This window comes from Martes martes (assembly GCF_963455335.1).
Source record: "Martes martes genome assembly, chromosome: 2".
Lineage (NCBI taxonomy): Eukaryota > Metazoa > Chordata > Mammalia > Carnivora > Mustelidae > Martes > Martes martes.
In genome coordinates this window covers 37,071,206-37,089,622 of record NC_137889.1, presented here as the reverse complement: position 1 = coordinate 37,089,622, position 18,417 = coordinate 37,071,206, and the positions used below count along the sequence as shown (strand labels likewise).

Sequence of the window (18,417 nt, the reverse complement as noted above, 5' to 3'; positions counted from 1 at the left end):
CCCGCATGGAGCAGCGTTGCCACAAGGACCCACGGCCCCCATGTTGTTTGAGGGCCACCGTCTGGTTGTCCCACCTGGGAAGGGGCTGTCTTTTGAACCCTGCGAGCAGCCCCATCTACACCTTCCCCTTGGTTTTGCGGGAGCCGAGAGCCGGACTGGCTGGCGATTTAAAAGCAGACCTCGGTTGGTTCAGCCTTCCTGAGCCCCGGTTTGGGTTTTGTCCCAAACCGTCTGCTTTTGTATTGTAGCTACGAAGGACAAAACCGAAGAAGTGGGCTGCTTGTCTGGTGGGCTGCTGCTTGAAATGAGGAAAAAGCATTAAAAAAAAAAAAAGTCTTCATTATCGCGTGGATTTGTAAGTACTGTTACGGTTTCTTGCTTCTCTTCCAGCCGACTCAAGTGGACCAGCGTTAACTCCCCTTTATCCACCCCACACTTTTTTTCTTTTTAAAATCTACCCCCTCTGTCTCTCCCTGTCCTCCTCCTCTTCTCCTCTCCTTTCCCCACTTCTTCCGTTATTTATTTATTTATTTTTGGTTTTGTTTTTTAAGGGGTGTTGACCGGGGTTGAGTTCTAGTCGACCGAGCCCCCCTGCCAGTGAAGCGATTGGTTAATTGCGCCGGTGACTGACGTGCTAAATGAGTGCGGCTCGCCGCCGCCGGGAGCTGATTGGCTGCGCGGGGAGACTCCGAGGGCGCTGCAACAGGAGCGCCGGGCACTCGAGTCCTGCAGCCTCGGGAGTAGGTGCCGCGCGCCCGCCCGCCCGCCCGCCCGCCCGCCCGCCAGCCCGCCGCGCGCTCGGGAGCCGGGGCAGCACTCGGGCCGCCGCGCGCGCTCCCCTCCCCGCGCGAGCTCCCGCCGCAGGCCGAGGGCCGCCACCCGCCGAGGACCGGGCAGGAGCGCGCGGCCGCCGAGCCGGGCAGCGCTGGGGACGGCGTCTTTTGTCCCTGGAGATCCCTGGAAGTTTGCGGCGGGACGCGCGCGGGGAGGCGGCCGAGGCAGCCCCGACGTCGCGGGAGCGAGTGCGCCGAGCCAGCATGGGCAGCGGGCGCGGCGCGGGGGGCCGTCGCTGGGCCGCCTCGGGCGTGCTGCTGGCGCTGGCCGCCGGGCTCCTGGCCGCGGGCTCGGCCAGCGAGTACGACTACGTGAGCTTCCAGTCGGACATCGGCTCCTACCAGAGCGGGCGCTTCTACACCAAGCCGCCGCAGTGCGTGGACATCCCGGTGGACCTGCGGCTGTGCCACAACGTGGGCTACAAGAAGATGGTGCTGCCCAACCTGCTGGAGCACGAGACCATGGCCGAGGTGAAGCAGCAGGCCAGCAGCTGGGTGCCCCTGCTCAACAAGAACTGCCACATCGGCACCCAGGTCTTCCTCTGCTCGCTCTTCGCGCCCGTGTGCCTCGACCGGCCCATCTACCCGTGCCGCTGGCTCTGCGAGGCCGTGCGCGACTCGTGCGAGCCCGTCATGCAGTTCTTCGGCTTCTACTGGCCCGAGATGCTCAAGTGTGACAAGTTCCCCGAGGGGGACGTCTGCATCGCCATGACCCCGCCCAATGCCACCGAAGCCTCCAAGCCCCAAGGTCAGGCCGCCCCTTACCACGCGCGCGAGCCCCCCAACCCGGGCGGGCTGGGGCCCAGGGGACCCGCCGCGGGAAAACCCCTGCCACTCGGACCCCCGCCCGGCCGCTCCTCCCCGGAGTTCGGACGCGCTCCCTGGAGGTCGCTCTCAAGCTGTGCAGAACGAGTTTTAAAAAAGCCTCTCGTTCGTCCGAGGTGTCGCTTGGCACCTTTACCGACCCAGGTGCACGGCTGGCCTGCCCGGCAGCGGCGGCTGCGCCTGGGCCCCTCGCAAGCTCGATGCGGTGCCTGGAGCGGCTGTTCCTGGGATCCAGGCTCGCTTTTTCATACCTGAGACAAAGCCTGTTCGAAAGGAGAGCCCTTCTCCCTCTGCGAGGGAACCGAGTCCCCGTGGAAGTTTTTTAACACCGAGACGGGATGCCCCAGGAGGGAAAAAAACCCAAACCCAAAGTGTAGAAAGCCCAGAAAGGCCGAGAAAATGCTAAGGCGCAGCTTTGTGTATTTTCATAAATTGGATGAGGGTTAAAAAAAATCCCGCCCTACCTCTTCCCCGGGCTTTCCTTCGCTAGTCCTTCAGCCAAGTAGCTCCGGGAGGGTTGCAGAACTGGCTGAGTAAAAAAAAAAACAACAAAACAAAACAAAACAAAAAACCAAAAACAAAAAAAAGTTTAGAAACAAGATTTCTGTTTCTCCACCCTTTTCAGGTAACTGCTTGGGGAGGCTGGGGGGCTGGAAAGCGTGTACTCTCATTCTTGCATACCCCCTGCTTCTCCCATTTACACAAATCCTTAGGTAATTAGAAAGATAAAAATGCAATTAGCTCATTGTTCATCTCTCCTTGGGGAGTGGGGCCACGCAAATTGGAGACTTTCCTAACAGCCCCATGGAGGGGGCCTACGCTTCCTCTTAGAACCCCTCCCACTTAAAGGGCAGCTCTTGAGGGGAAGGGAAAAAAGAATCCCTCCCGGAGAGGCAAAAACAAAAACAAAACAAAACCAGAAAAATCAAAACAAACAAGAAAAGGAAAAAATCCTGCACAGTGGCTTGACTTTTAAAGGAGCAAATTCTTCAGAAGCTGAGTTGAGGCTGAAAGAAAGGTGTGTCCATAGTCCTATAGTCCGGAATGGGGAACCATACCTAGGTGCCCTGAGCACAGGGGCCCGTGTCCCCGAGGGGGTTGGAGGAAGGGGTTTAGGGTGGGGGGCGGGCTGTTGGCTGACTTGGTTCATCCTGAAGTGATGCCTAAAAGGGAGATGTCCTCTGAGGAGTTTACTCTTCCAGTGTGATGATGGTAACATGGGGAAAGCAAGCCCCAAATGCTCCTGCGTGTTCTAGGGAGGGAGGAGATTGGTCCAAAGTGACCGACATTGGGTGGCCTGGGCCCCTGGCGGGTGGGAGAGGCGGCAGCCTGGCTGCGGGGGGCCGGGGCACCGGCCACTTCTTGGGTGTCTGCACAGGGTTAACCTCGGGGGGGAATTGCGGGCCTTTGGAGCAAGAGCTAAGCAGTTACCGAGAGAAAACAAAGCACTCGTGTTCTGCTGGTGTGGGGCCGTCCTCTACAGCCCACAGGCTTTTCCTTCTCCCCTTCCTCGCTGGCTGGCCATTGGCTGGGTGCTGGCCCACCTGGAGATGAACCCTGCTCTGCTCCAGAGGCCTCTGCTCCACTCCCAGCTGTCTTTCGGGAACAGTCCTTGCACATGGAGACCTTTGGGGGAACACCTTTTACGGGGAAGATGGGGGACTGGCTGAGGTGCCTACGGATAAAACGGGAAGAATCCTCCCAACCATCCCACCCCCCACCCCCCGCTGCCCCGAAAGGCTGCAGTGGAGTGGGGGTATATCCTAGATTTGCTCTCTTGCCTTCGGCTCCTGGGCTGCTGTTCTACCTGACTGCCCCCTCCTGAGTCTGGGCCTTGGTACAATCCTCCCCTTGCCTCCCCTCCAGCCCCTGGGTGCCTAGGTAGCACCCTCCTAAGGCCAGCTCCCGAATAGGGAGGAGCCCTGAGACGACCCATCAGGTGTGGGGCTTGGGAACTGGTTCTCCCCTCATTGGTTTTGGTGAGAGGTTCTGCCCAGAGAGGAGAGAGCACCCATTCCTCCCCTTTGGTGGGAGGGAGCCCACCAGGAGCCCCGAATGACTTCCTCTGGGGCCACATGGCCATTGTCAGCTGAGCTTGGAGGTGGGAGGGCCGTGTGTGTGTGTGTGTGTGTGTGTGTGTGTGTGTGTCTGGAGGGGCAGGTTGAGACAGACCAAACTACCAGTCCTCATGAGCTTATGGCTTGGCGTTCCAGAATGGGAACTGGTAGTTTGGGGTGAGAATAAATACAAAGGTACTACTTTTAGTCTCCCTTCTCTTTAGTCTTTGAAATTAAAGCCAAATTTTCAAAGCATAATGCATATTTCGGCATGCTCTTCACGTAATTGGGCATGTTTTGGGGGTTATTGGGCACACTTTAAGAGACTTGTGTTAGTAAAGATCGACTTGATAATGAGAAAAAAGTCAAAAGATACTTTTCCCTCCAAAAGGCTGACACCCCAGCTACATCAGCAACTGTCCCTGTCTGGCATAGGAAAGGCATAACTTTAGCAACTTTCCAGGAAAGTTCTTTCTACATCTTGTGCTTATGTTAGATCTGTCCATTCCCAGGCCAGGAAATGGTGGTTTCCCCTTCCAGCCAGGTTTCACTGATTGAAGTTGTATGAATGAGCTTATATTTTTAGTTTAATTTTTTTGTTGTTCAGATGTGCTGTGCGTTAGATCAGCTTGGCTGTTCTAGTCATGGACTGCAGGGCCCACGGTGCTCTCATTGTCTCCCGGGAGCCTCCAGAAGGTCTCATTTCAGGATGTGAAGGAGCTGGCCAGGGAAGACTTGCTGTGTGTGTGAGGGAGAAAGTTTGTGTGTAATTGTGTGTGTTTATTGTGTGTGTGTGTGTGTGTGTGTGTGTGTGTGTGTATGAGAGAGAGAGAGAGAGAGCTGTGTGCACGTGTCCTGATTTTTAAAAAATCACTTAATCGTGACTTTAGTGTTGGACTGTCGTCTCCTCTTCACCCCCTAAAATATTAATGAAACACAAAATTCTTCAGTTTTGGGTTCCTTTGCTTTAAACATTTTAATGTTTTAATTTTAAATCTCTCTTCAAACAGCAGTTTAGTTCCACCTCTCAGATGGATGGTGGGTTTCTCCTACAGAGGTGGCCTGCAGGGCTCCAAGGACACACCAGAGGGGGCATAGATTAATATTGCTTTATACATTCCTGCTTTCCCTGGATCAAGCTACTCCAGAGTCGGCCATAAGAAAAGTCAAGATGGGGGTTAGCTCACCCCGTGAGCTGTTTCTACCTTGAGAGGCGCTGAAGGTCAAATGTTCATTGGCGGGCCTGAAGAAAGTGCCCCCTTTGGCTACAGAGCCTGTCAGGGAACTCAGAGGGTCCAGAGGGGATGACGGGAGTGTGCCCTGGGGACAGTGTTTGATAGTCTCACTGCCGGGGCCCTGCTACTTGTTCAGTTAAGATTATATTCATAGAAACTTATAGTGTGATAACTTCTACTTAAAAAAAAAAAATAAGAAAACAAGGTAAACCCCAAAGCCCGGTTCACCCTCCTGGGATAGGTAACACGGTCCTTTCCATACTTCAGGACCTCCTTTCCCTGTTTTTCTCCCCAAGGAAGCAAGAACCATAATGCAAAATTCTGGGTAAGTTTTTCCCTTTGTCAGAAAAACTATCTCCAGGACCTAATTTCAAGTTCTGGCTGAAAAGCAAATTTCCAAATTCTGGGCCAAAAGGCAGTCACACAGTCTTCTGCTTGGAGTGTGGCTGTGGCTCTTGCCGCACTGAGAATTAGATGGTGTTTGGCCCTGGGTATGGAGCCAAGGTGGGAGAGGAATCCTAAGAAAGATGAAAGGGTGTGGTCCCTGCTGGGCCACAGAGGGACCCTGCTTGGAAGTGGGGGTGACCGGCTGAGGACTGAGTATGTCCTGGGGGGCAGTTCTGGTCTGGCAGGGCTGTGCAGCTCCCTCCATAGCGTCACCACCTTGGTGATGGTGATGAGCCCCAGGGGACATCACGGACAGGAGACTCTGCCACGGAGGCCACCGGAAAGGACAAGGGAGGAAGAGGAGGAGGACAAAGGGCCTTCGATTTTACCATTGTACTTCGGGGTGACTTTCCTCTGCTTCTCAGTGCCACCCTGGCTTGGCCCCCCGTGCTTTGCCAGGGGTGGGGTGACCTCCGAATGTGCTAGATTTCCTAGATCATGGATTAAACTCCTAGTGGCCAATGGATGAGGGGATGGTCTGGGGAGTTCACTGTCCCGCCTTTTCCCTGTCCTCCCACAGAGGCACTCTACCCCCTGGGGGAATCCCCCTCCAGCAGCATTTGGACCTGGAGGAGGCCTCTGCCCCTGGCCTCAGAAGTCTGCTTCCCCTGTGCCCGGCAATGGCCCTCATGCCTGCCACACACACATACACACAAACACACCTCCTCTTCAAAGCACTTCACAGTGTTGTGAAAACGCCTTCAGAGGGTCCTCCTGCTCCCCCCTCCCTCCAGGCTCTCCCATTTGGCAGATCTTGCCTGTTGCTGCCCCCAGCCCCAGGCCCCACCCAGCTGCTCCTGCCTCCCACCCCAGCGCAGGCAGGAACTCGCACTGCAATAGCCCTTTTGGAGAGGGGTGCTCGGGCTGGCAGCTAGAGTTGGTGTGTCTGGTGAGTTTCCTTCTTGGCTCCTAGGAAGGAGGTCAGAGTGATCTGCTGTCCCTTTGGAAGTTTGGGAATGGGAAAGGGGGCAGGGATCGGAGAGGGATATTTAAGGACGAGGGGAGAAAGAATCAGAAGCAAACGGCTGGAATAGATGAGCACTCCCCACCTAGCCACAGTTCACACGCCGCCCCGATAAGGTTGGTTGTGCCGTATTCCACAGTTCAAGCCCCCAGGTTTTCAAGAAACGGTGTCTGGGGGTGCCTGGGTGGCTCAGTCTGTTAAGCATCTACCTTTGGCTCAGGCCATGATCTTGAGGTCCTGGGATTGAGCCCCACATCGGGCTTCTTGCTCTGCAGGGAGCCTGCTTCTCCTCTGGTGCTCCCCCTGCTTGTGCTCTCTCTCCCTCTCTCTCTCTCTCTGTCAAATAAATAAATAAGATCTTGGAAGGAAGGAAGGAAGGAAGATGGAAGGAAAGAAAGAGGCTGTGTCTGTCTGACGTTGGGTCCAGGGCCCCAGGACTCTGATTCTCCAGTTGCCCTTCAGAAATTCCTGAAGACCTTTAACTGCTTTCAGCCTGGTCCTAGGGCTGACCTCTTCCCCAGGGCTGGCCCCTTCCAGATCGCAATTTCTGTCACTCACAGCTTCTCTTTCTCCTCCTTTCCCTTCCTAGGCACAACCGTGTGTCCTCCGTGTGACAACGAGTTGAAATCTGAAGCCATCATCGAACATCTCTGTGCGAGCGAGTTTGGTAAGGAGACCTCCCCAGCCACCCCTGGGAGGTTTGGCCTAGTTCCTGCTTCCTCCTGGTCTGTGTCCCTGGGGAGCAGAGAGCCTGTGGGTGCCTCTTTTTGGAGCTTCGTATTCTCTCCCTTTATTCTCCCCAAAATGGTTGCTTTTCTCAGGCCCATGGAAATCTGGAGAGGGTGTAGAGCAGGCTTGTTTTCATTAAAGTCAAATGTGGCTTCTGCCCTTCTGTTTGAGGAATTCCTGGACAGGTCTTTGGGGACCTTCCCTAGATGTGGAGGGTGGCCGACCTGAGGACAGAGGGGGAGGAGTTAGGGAGCGACTCCCCCTCCTTGGTTGCTCCCAGGAGCTGGACCCAGGAGATCCCACCAGCTGCTTGGCCGGCCTTCCCTCCACACGGGCTCTTTCTCCATCGACCCCTAGGTGTCAGCACCTCTCTACCCAGGCTCTGCAATGCCGCACAGGTTCCTGCCTACCCGCCCCGCCCCCAGCCCCTGGGGAGGGGAGTCCAGCCGCTGGGGCATTCAGAGGGGCCCCCATCAGGTCCTTCCTGACACAGAAAAGTGATCTCCCTCCAGTAGTGGGAATGCTCTCCCTTCTTCCCAAAGCACTCGGGGTTAATTCCAGATCAGCCCTTACAGCCCCAGGAGAAGTGCTGGATGTGGTCTGGGGAGCAGATCTCAGGGGGCTTTTCAGGGATGGCCCCCTGTAGGCAGCCTCATAGAAGGCCTGAACAGCTCCAGACACCCTGAGCCTGTCTCCCCTGGGAACGGCAAATGCCGACGGCCTGTGTTTGGAAGGCCGCCTCCTTCTATTTCATGCGGATGCCGGATGCCGAGAAGCGGCTCTGCCTGTGGGACCAGGCCCGCTTTGCTGAAGGAGTTCAGCCTGACACTGAGCGGTGCCTTTCTCGAGATGCCTGCCACGCGTCTCTGAGATTGGCGTTCTTGCAGAATTCTTACCAGGAAGAGCCGAACGGTAGGTAATGTGGGTCCTTGGCCGTTCAGGGTGACCTACTCCACGTTTCCAGTAACCAGACACAATAATGCACACAGAAAGGCCTTCTTGCGGGGCGAGGGCTGTGTCCGATTCACATGTGTGCGACCTGCACATGCAAGCTGAAGCAAAATGGACCCGGGACATGCAGACTCTCAGGACTGTCTTCGTGACTGAGGACGGAAGTGGGAGAACTCAGACCCTTTGCCACTGACAGCGTCTTGAGGACGGGTATGCCTTGCGCGCTTTGTTTGTGCACGAGGCATCTCAGCCTCCACTGCCCTTGGTGGGGGCCTGCGGGACCTCTAGGAAGATTGGTCTAGGGTGCATTTTCCGGCCCGTCTTTGAGGCACCTCCTTTTTTTCTGGTTGCCGTTTTAAATGAACCGGAAGGGAAATGGTAGAAGGCATCTGAGGTCACGTGTGCGGACTCTGTGTCCCTACCATCGTTCAGGAGTACTTTTACCCTTGCTTCCTCGAGGGGTGCCGAGAGCCCAGCTGAGCCGGCAGACCTCCCCCTGGAGCTGTGTTAGCAACAGCTTTTTCTTCCACAAATGGGGTTGCGACTCCTTCCCAAAGGTGCGTTTGGGACAGAGAAAAGAAAATCTCTCAGAAATCCTAACAAGAAGCCTTTTGCGGTGTAGCTGGGGCAGAAGGAATCTGTTGAGATATGGCCGAGAGCCCGAAGAATCCTTTCGAGGGATAACCAAAGGGCCAGGTTTCGATTTCCCGGATCCTCTTTAGATATTGTAAAGGAGCACACTCACTTTTAGAAGTCGGCCCGCTGATATTTGCCCAAATCCGGGAAACCATGTTAAAGCAAGCTCTGAAAGGTAATATATTAGCGGATGTTTTATGTTCTTGTGACTTCCGTCAGGCTCTGCTTCTGAGGGAAGAGTGATGGAAAGCTTGGGAACTCCGAGTGTGGAGGAGGTGACTGATCTGCCGTGCCTTCCTAGTCAGGAGCTCAAATCCAACGTATATGGTCGTTCGTTGATTCATGTATCCATTCATCCGACATTTCTGGAGGGCAAAGGGTTATGCTAGACGCCGTACTCAAAAATAAGTACCTGGAGCAAATTACAATTTAATTAAATGTTTTTCTTAAACACTGACCAAACACTAATCGGTGATTTCCTGGAGGGTCATGGCGTCATGCGAGAACTCACCGGCCGAGGAGGGCGCTGTGGGAACTCAAGGCCAAGTTAACGTTAAGGAGTTGTGAGAAGAGAATCGGTGTTTTCATGCTCGGAGTCTTTGGAACTCACCAACCTGAACTTGTCATCAGGTCTCCCCCCTCCACTCCCACTTACCAAAATTCTGGTCACTGAGGGTTTTGTGGCAACGAGGTCCATGAGAGACATTCCCCGGAAGTGGGCCGAAGAGGCAGGCTTTGGGGAGGGATTTGAACATGGAAGGTTGACCCCAGGGTGTAGGGCAGGGGTCTAGAGGGTGCTCAGGCAACTTCCCTGGGACGGATCTCCTTGCTCACTGTAGTAGCTGCCTACTAAGTCAGCAAGCCACCTGCTTGCTGCTTATAGGAGGGAGGGGTAGATCTTATTTTAATAGCTCGTCAGGTCTTGGCGGATCTGACTGATGGGTTGTTTGAGACTGTGTTCCATTTGCCCCGAGATGGTTTTCTTCTCGGCTTCAGAGAATGTCTGAGGTCCTCCTGGACCGTACAGGTCATCATATCAAGTCCACTTACTTCATAAATAAGGAATCTGACGTTCCCACCTGGAGTTCTTCCATTCTCTGGCTTGCTGCCTTCCTTATTTAAGAGACGATGAACAGCCACTGGGCTTTGCCATGAGGCATTTATCCCCTCAGCACGGGTATGGCATATGCCAGGCTTCTTTGAACTGGGTGCAGGATAGACTTTTTGGTTTTTTTGTTTCTGATGTTCTTGTAAGGCAATAAATAGGATTTTATTTTCCTCCACTCTGCAGGGGCTGAGCTTAACTCTGCCCTTCTCAGCATCCTGGAGAATGCAGCCTTGTTGAGAAGCTTGTTTCTTAGCTCAGTTCATTTCAAGCAAGCGAGGCAGTCAGCCACGCTGATGGGATTCAGTTAGGAAACAAAGAAATTCAGCAGGGCAAGCTGACACACAACAGAGAAGAAAAAGAAGGTTTTCCTCCCTGCTCTAGGGATCAAACTTTGCCTTAAGTGGCCCTGACATCCCTGGTGGGAAGACATCAGGTTGCTGGAAGGCTTTCTGTGAGCTCGAGGAATAAGGGGCCGCATTCCTTCTGGGTCAGCACACACACTCGCCTTCCTGCCAACGCATCCTCGGAACCCTGCAGCCTCCGTGGAGCGGGGCTTGCAGGGCCCAACACTCTTTCCCACGTGGTGTGTTTTTAAATCTCTGGCAGGTCTGCCTGGCCACTAGTCTCTCCACCTCTGCACCGTACACCCCCGCGCACACCCCCCCCACCCCAAGTTCCGAGCGCCCTGTTTTTCCCCAACAGGGAAAAGCATCAGTAGAAACACCTGTGAGCTGATACTCAGGAATGCAGCTGGATCAGGCTGGATCAAGCACCAGATGTGGGAAAGCCGAAAGTTAGATGGTGCAAAGTCTCTGAATTCGGCATGGTGGCCAGCTTGCCTGTTGTACTGAAGTTGGGACGCGCTGCTCTGCGTTTTGTGCTCTCGGCTTTCCCTGCTCTGTGACAACAGGGTGCCGCCTCCATTCTCTTAAACAGGCTGTCACACTAGTAATTCTGTTGTTAGCAACTCGGTGCCCTTAGGCATCTTTCCTTCACATTAGCTTATCCCACGGGTGTGAGGAGCTCATTTATAATTGCTGGGAGGTTAGGGCCCTGGCCGGTGTCTGTAGCTTCTCCAGTATCTGTAAAGACCCGTAAGCTTTTCTGCTAGAAACATGCACAATGATTGCCTTCTGCTACGGTAGTTCAGCACTTGCTCTCGTACCGGCTTCTCCAGTTTTCTTGAGCCTGAGAGTTTGGGTGGCAACTCCTTTACCCCAGTATTTTCTTGCTGTGGAAAAAAGATTTCGTTGCCCCCAGAAATTTTCCTTGCCTTCTGGAAGGACTTCCTTTTTTTCCCATTTATGTTTCCTCATAAAGAGTAAAACCATACTTTGTAAGGGCAAAAGGAGTCAAATAGGAAAGGAAAGAAACTGACTCTCACCTTTAGCCTTTGGGAATGTTTCCTAGAAGAAATCTTTTCAGAGGTTCCTGAACCCTCACTAATATGTTCTCGCTCTGCCTCACTCTTCTTTCAAGGTGTGTTGGCTGTGCTGCTGTTTGGAGGCACAGCGGTTTACTCTGAAGGGCAGTTCGATCTCTTGCAAAATGCGGGTTCAGCCTTTCCAAGCTAAACCCTGGGTTTCCTCCCGCAGGTGAGGGAAACTGGCTGCCAGCACGGTAACTGTAACATGTATAAGCCGCTGGAGAGCGGGGTCTGTATCCGGCACCCTATTTTACCTAATGTGAGTTGCCCATTCATTATGAGACGCACTGTTCGTTTTGGACCAGTGACAAAGGAAGCATGCCTCATGGTAAAATGTGAAGATAATCCGTGTCTTAGAATGAACAAAACAAGGCCTGTTTGTACTTCAATAGCCCTAGGAACAGTCTCTTCCCCACGGTAGACGTGAAATAAAAGTTTGTCGGATGAGTATTTGAATCGGCAGGATGGCAGGGGAGATGGAAATTGGACTTCCTTTTTCTTTTCTTTCTTTCTTTCTTTTTTTTTTTGTTTAATAAAAGGAGAAAGCTTCTTTCCAAGTGGCTGTGAACAATGCATTTATTAATTTCAAGGAAAACTTCATGCCCTGTTTTGGGTGATGGAGTGTATATGCATGTATGTTAAAAACTAAACAGAAACTGAGTTCAGTGAAAGTGCATTTAAGTAGGAGAGAAGGCACACAGCTCTTGGGGTGGAGTCGGCAGGCTGAAGACTTCTGAAATAGTCTCCCATCCACAGATCTGTAAATACTTGGAAGGGATCGTTAAGGCACTTTGTGTGAGGGAAACCGTGGGGTCGGTGCTTTCAGTCCCTGGAAAGCACAGCCCACAGGTCGCAGCCTGGGTCCTGCTCCGAGTAGCTTTCCCGTCCATGCCCAGGGGCGTGCTGTCCAGCACATGGGCTCTGGCTGAACCAAGGAGCCTTGAAGCCTTCGGTTGACTGGGTTGCTGGTGATGCCCATTCCCTGCTCACCCGTGGTCTTGGATTGGAGACTGTCTATGCAGAACCCAAAGCTGGGGTTCTGGCCAGAGAATCAGGCCCTGGGCAATTCAGGCTGAGGTCACACGGGGACCACTTTGCACTCTGAAGCCAGGCTGAGGAACGTCAGGACAAAGGTGGGGAAGAGCCACATTTTCCCTTCTGGTGAGCGCTGTGCTTCCTGTCTCCATGCCTGATTCTCTCTTGGCTCTGGTGGGCACGAAAATACTTGGGTAAAGCAAATTTCGGTGAGAATCACTCTGTGTTAGCGTAGTGGGGCCTGTGATAGTATACCGAAGTATGAGACAGCGAGCAGCCGTGGATGGGGCACAGCATTTCCTGGAACTGAGTTCAGTCCTTCCTCTGCTACTATGTGCGTGCCTTGCAACACTGGGCAAATCCCGCCCCCTCTCCAGGCCTCCATTTCCCTTGATTTCATAGGCCCAGGTATAGGTTTTGGTGAGGAGCCGAGGCGACGGTGTGTCGGGAACCCAGGCCGGACTCACTAAACATTTACTGGGGCGATGCTTCCAGAGACGGAAGTATCCGGCCACCTGTCTGGGGCAGATGGGGCCTCCCTCGTGGCTCTCCCCAGAGCAGCGAGAGGTGCATCTCGGGAGTTCTCTGTCCTCTGCTCTCACCATATTTATTGAAATCTTTTCCAAACCTGATTCTGTTTGCAACCCTGTGCCCTCCTTGCGTCATGCCGAAGGGATTGCTTTTCTTTGTCCTAAGACAAAGATTTCACTGTAAGCAAGGTCGGCTCAGGATTGGCGGACGCATGACCTCTTCTCCTTGCGGCCAAGTCCAGGTCTGACTCGGTTACTCCTTGGGACAGTCAGTGGCCCAACCGTGTGGGTGGGTGTCCTGTGAGGTCCTCTCCAGCTGGTGCTTCTCTGATTACGAGTGGCCCTGCCCCATTTCTTAAGCCGCCTTATCTTTTTTCTTTTCTTTTCTTTACTTTTTTTGGTAAAGTTATTGTAGTAAGATATACATAACATGATATTTGCCATCTCTGTCAGGTGTATGGTTCGGTGGCATTAAGTACACGCACATTGTCACACAGCCTTCCCTGCCAGCCATCTCTGGATAGATTTTGTCCTCCCAAACTGAAGCTCTGTGACCATCAAACACTAACTCTCCATCGCCCCTCCTCCCAGCCCCCGGAAACCACCATCTCATTTCTGTCTCTATGAATTTGACAATTCTGCGTATTTCATGTAAGTGGCATCCGGCAATATTTGTCTTTCTGCGTCTGGCTTATTTCACTTAGCAAAACGTCTCCCTTATCGTTTGATGTGTGGATAGGCGGTCATGGAGAAGGGGAGTGACAAGGACTGACCCTCAGCTTCTCCTCTGTTGTCTGAAGCTTCTCTGGATGTGGGTGGAGAAAGGAGGTGGGAAGAGATGGTTTGGGAAAGGGGGGCCTGTTCACAGCCCGCACAAGTGGCCCATATCTTTGGGGGCCGCACCACTCATTTGTATCCCTTTGTCATTCTAAAGACACGCTGAGCTGGATGGAACCTCAAAGGTCAGCCAGTCCAGGGCTCATCTCAGGGACTGAGAAAAATAAGACTCCGATAAAGAGTTAGTCATGTGATCGTCCAAGGCTGCTCTTCCTGGTGTCTATGAAGGTTTCTGTCCCCAGCAGCATTTACCTGGGCTGCTGATCCGTTTCATACCTGTCCTCCTTCATGGACCCCCATGCCTTCAAGGTCCCCTCCTGCCAGGAATGGAAGGTCTGTGGGAAGGGGATACAGGGGGCTCCTTCATGGCTTTCAAAGCCCGTGGGATGTAAATGGACTGATAGGTGCTCTCACCGCATGGGAAGGGTTCAGCAATCTTTGGTTTCTTTCTTTGTGGAGAGGCAGGCAGTGCAGTAGAGTAGAAAGAACATGGGCTTTGGGCCAGGGAGACTTGGACTCAATCCCAACCCTATAAACTGAGCAACCATGAGAGAGTCTCTTAACGTCCCCCAGCTTGTCTCCTTGCTTGCAAAATGTGACTGGTGATTCCTGTGTTATTGTGTGGTAGGGAGAATTGACTTTGAGTCAAATGTGTGGGGTGCCTGGAATATGGCCGCAGCTCAGTCCATAATCACGATTATCTCTTCTCGTTGGAAAGAATAGTTTCAGGATGGAAATGAGCCTAGGTAGGAAGATTCTGGCACAAGTGAAATCAGTTTGTTTGGCAAAAATTTTTAGGCAATGGAATGGAATGTTCTGGTTAATTCCCTGGTTAGCAGAGGATTAGACTGAAGAAGTCTTTTTAAAAGCGCACTTGGAAAAACTTGAAAAGCTCTCTGCAGCTTCAAGGTGCTCTAGTTAACAAAACCCAAACAAATCCAACCCAAACCAAACCAAACAGAAAACAACCCCGTGTATTCTGGAAGTCAGACCTGGGTTTTAGTGATGACACCCCTGAGGCGTGGACGGACCATGTAAGCAGTTTCAGGATGCGCCTCCTGAAGGTCTTTTTGTTTGTTTGTATGTTTGTGTGTGATTTTTAGAAATCTAATTCCTGATACGTGTTTGTCTGCTCCTAATTTATTGGGTTCTGGTTAGCCCTGTGTGTTCTACTGCCCTCCCCACTCTTTTTCTCAAGCTGGTTCCCCAGCGCATTTGCTTCTTTTCCAACAATGGCCTTGTGATACTCCTGAGATGCACTCCCTTTAACCAAAAAACAGGCTACTTTCGAGAAGCAAGCAAGCATTTAAATATTGGTAAATTCCGTCCAGTTTTGCAGAAATGAACCAGAAGCTCCAATTTGTGTGTGTTTAAAGGAGAACAAATGGCCAAAGAAATGTCAGGCCCTTGCCCTGCCCTAGCCTGCTTTGAGCAGCCAATTAAGGAGGCCTTCGCTTTGGAAGACTCCTGAAAGGCCTATAGATTACGTTTGAAATCTTTGTTTAGTCTTTCAGGAACACTGTCACACGGATGATTTATCAAAGAAAGTTGTTTATCTGGCAGTAAAATAAACTCTGGGCCTGTTCGGACTAAAATTTCCCGTGAATTTCTACCAAGGTAAACACTGGTAACTGGCAGGTTGCAGATTCCGTGTGAAAGCCAGACACATACAATAAATATTTGAGCGATAGCTTTGCTGTGTAAGAGGCCTCCCCTGTCACTAGCACTGTCACTTCCGCCTTGGCCCAGAGGGCCTGGCGTGGTGGCCTGGCCCCGAGCAAGACCTGGCAGGGCCCTCGGGGGCAGGAGTGTCCTGTGCTGGGTGGGCCTCCTGGGGCTCAAGTGCCACTTGGGGCTGGCACCGGGGACTTCCTGGTTCACGGGATGGGGGGGGGGTGAACCTCAGGATGGCTGCTGTCAGCATCACATAAGCAGCCTGGGGTGTGTGAGGAGGGAAGTGAACCCGAAGCGGCCCAGCTTAGGTTTCTTGGAAGACAGACATCCGTGGGACCAAACTGGCAGGACGCTGGAGCTGCGATGCAGGACCGGGGGCTGGAATCACCTGGTGAATTCTGCTGAGCTTGAATAGTAGCCGCAAAGAGTGGTACAGCTGTGCCCCTGGGGCCACTGGCTTTGCTTGCTGGCAAGCCATCCTTCTGGAATAGAGAGGGCAGGTCTGGCTCTGTCAGTGCCCAGGACATGTTTGAGAGAGGGACTGAATGAACACAGGAAGGGTGGTAGGAAAAAAAAGAGATGAAAGAAAGCCTTCTAGGTCTCTCAAAGGAAGATGTGGTGGTCATCATGTAGAGTGGCTTTTTGGGGAGGGACTGCTGAATTAGAAACAGCTTGTTCTCGGACAGCCCTGGTCCAGGTGTCTGGAGCTTCTAGATCACCCTCGCCTTGGGTGGGGTCCCTATTGCAGGACTGAGCTGAAGGTGTTCCTAGAGACCTCCTATAACTTAGACGTCAACCTGGGTCCCTCTCATCTTGACTTCTTTAGTAGGTCAGCGAGAGGAAGCCAGGACCCAGGAGAAGAGTTGACGTTTGTGTCCTTGGTGAGGGTGTTTGGGGTGGAGGTCTGGGCTCAAGGGCAGAGAGAGCCTCTGTGTTCATGTTTAAGTCTTGAGAGTGATGAGTGCTGGTCTTTTGGGTTGGAAGGGGCTGCAGGCGCATGGGGCCAGGCTGTTCCGAGGGCCCTTGAGGGCTGGGTGTGCAGGTAACGGGTGCTTACTCACCGGCCTGTAGATATTTAGGAGAATCAAGTATTTCTTTAGGGCATGACTTAAGGGAAATTGTTGGCCAGTTCTGAAAGGATGTCTGTGAGTTGTAAAGAGATGTCAGAATGGAGCTTTGGCAGTGGGGAAAAATGAGGAACCAGCTTCTCCTACACTGTGTTCTCGCTCGCTTGGACAGGATTACGAGAGCGGCTTTCTCTGGTTCTCTCTTGTCCTTCATCAGCGTGCTCTCCAGGTCATAGCCTTCTGGAAGAACCTCAGATGTCTTCTGTTCTCTTTGTGAGCCTTTGAATATGTGTTCACGTGCCGGTGTGTCTTCCACAACAGATCCATTCAGCTTCTGGAAATGGCTTTCGAGCTGAAGGAAGGCCCTATCTCTGTGTCTGTGGCAGCAGAGTTAGAAACGAGAGCCTGGAATCAGCACTTGGACCTGAAGAGACAGCAGGCACCTGGAAAGTGAGCGGCCTCCCATAGCCATCCCTGTGGGCAGCGGCCACGCAGACCTCCTGGACCCAGAGACTTGCCTGTGCTCCTTCCAGGCTTCCTTTCTTTGGTCTCTGCTTTGAGCCAAGGACCTGTTTCTCATCCTCAACAAATTTAAGAATCTGGTGGATGAGGCAGGCCTTAGTCATGCTTGTTTGTCTCTGTTCTCTGGTGACTTCAGATGCTCTCAGACCTGTGGAGGGAGGGTGTTCTGTTGGGGCTGGAGAGGTTCGGGGAAGCTGACCAGAGGCATGAGTATTCTCACTTCAGACTTAAGATGAATAGAGAAAGTAAAGATGGGCATTCCTCGTGTCAGGAAATAAGGGCTGGGAAAGGAGGGGAGTCCCTGAACAAAAAGCAATTCTCAAATGACAAAACCCGATTCAGGTAAACAAATATAGGTAGAGAATATCATTTGTCAGCTCTCACAACTGAGAGCTGCTTTAGGGCTTGGCCCTGGCTCAAGACTTGGGGACGTAGAGCCCAAGCTGAGGTGTGTTGGGAGGCGTCGGCTTTTGTGCTGCCTGTGTCCCCTCCTGGGAGGGTGAGGTCCCCAGCTCTGGGCCTGCTCCTGGAGGAGCTGGAATGAGCAGGTGTGTTACGGCGGTTACCCACTGAGTGTGGCCACAGAACCCGGACACCTCCCAGGCCTCACACGGCTGCAGGAGGAAAGGAGGTCCGTCATTAAGTATTGCCCTCTGCTGTGGGCAAGGTGCTGGGACGTGGAAGGGAGGGGCCTGGATGAGGGCAGCCTCTGACCCTGACCTAAGCCGTGACCACTTGCACCCAGAGAGCGCAAGGCTAACCAGGAAGAGTTACTGCCTTTATTCTGAGATGCAGACGGGCAAAGGGGCTCAGATGCCTGCCCAGTGCCCCACACGGGTCAGCGTCCAGCCTCTCGGGTTACAGCTTCTTTACTCTTATCCGTAGTCATTTAGAAACAGGTATGTGATGCGTATATGTGTGCGTGTTTTCTTCTGCAAATCTATCTGCAGTATGCGCTCTTGCACAGACTGAATTCAACAGACGTGGTTGAACTTGTACTGAGCACATGGCCTTGCTAATACTTTGTACTGCAGTTGCGGACTTTGGGATCCACACCCAAGGAGATTCCAGTCACACACACACAAGTGTTTGGATCATTTCTTCCCAGGGCCCGGGAAGAGGGACTCCCATAGTCAAAGCCAAAGAGACAGTCTCTTCCTCCCCGCAGGTCTTCTGAGCTCTGAGGTCAGCCCTTGGCGAGGAAGGAAAACCTTGCTTGGCCAGAAGCTCGCTCATACCCATACAGATAAGTACAGGCAAGGGGAGATTTTAGTAGGCCCAATTTGATCCTGTAGGGCCTTTTATGCTGGATCCTAAGTAAGAAGTCTTGCACAAAGCCTCCTGATGTGGTGAAAGCAGCCCACTTGGTTATGCCTCTATCTGACTGGGTAGGCGCTGGTGAGTTTTGGAGGGGGAGGTGGGGGTCTCTCTGTGGCTGAGCTCCCCCTGCCCCATTCCTGGGGCCCTCTGGTGGCCAAACTTCCAGCTGGCCATGGGCTTCCCCAAGGCGCTTCTGTTATGCCTCCTGGGCCTGGAACTCG

The 18,417-nt window shown here is 53.0% G+C and overlaps 1 protein-coding gene across 1 annotated transcript in view; it reads left to right on the top strand.

Annotated features, from left to right (window-relative positions):
* Nucleotides 1–719: 719 nt before the first annotated feature.
* SFRP1 (secreted frizzled related protein 1) overlaps nt 720–18,417 on the top strand; it is a 43,291-nt gene continuing 25,593 nt past the window's right edge. Inside the window, exons 1-2 of the mRNA XM_080796027.1 lie at nt 720–1,581; nt 6,951–7,028. Of these exons, the coding sequence (XP_080652153.1) occupies nt 1,038–1,581; nt 6,951–7,028 (622 nt within the window). The 5' untranslated portion in view covers nt 720–1,037. The remainder of the gene's footprint in view (nt 1,582–6,950; nt 7,029–18,417) is intronic.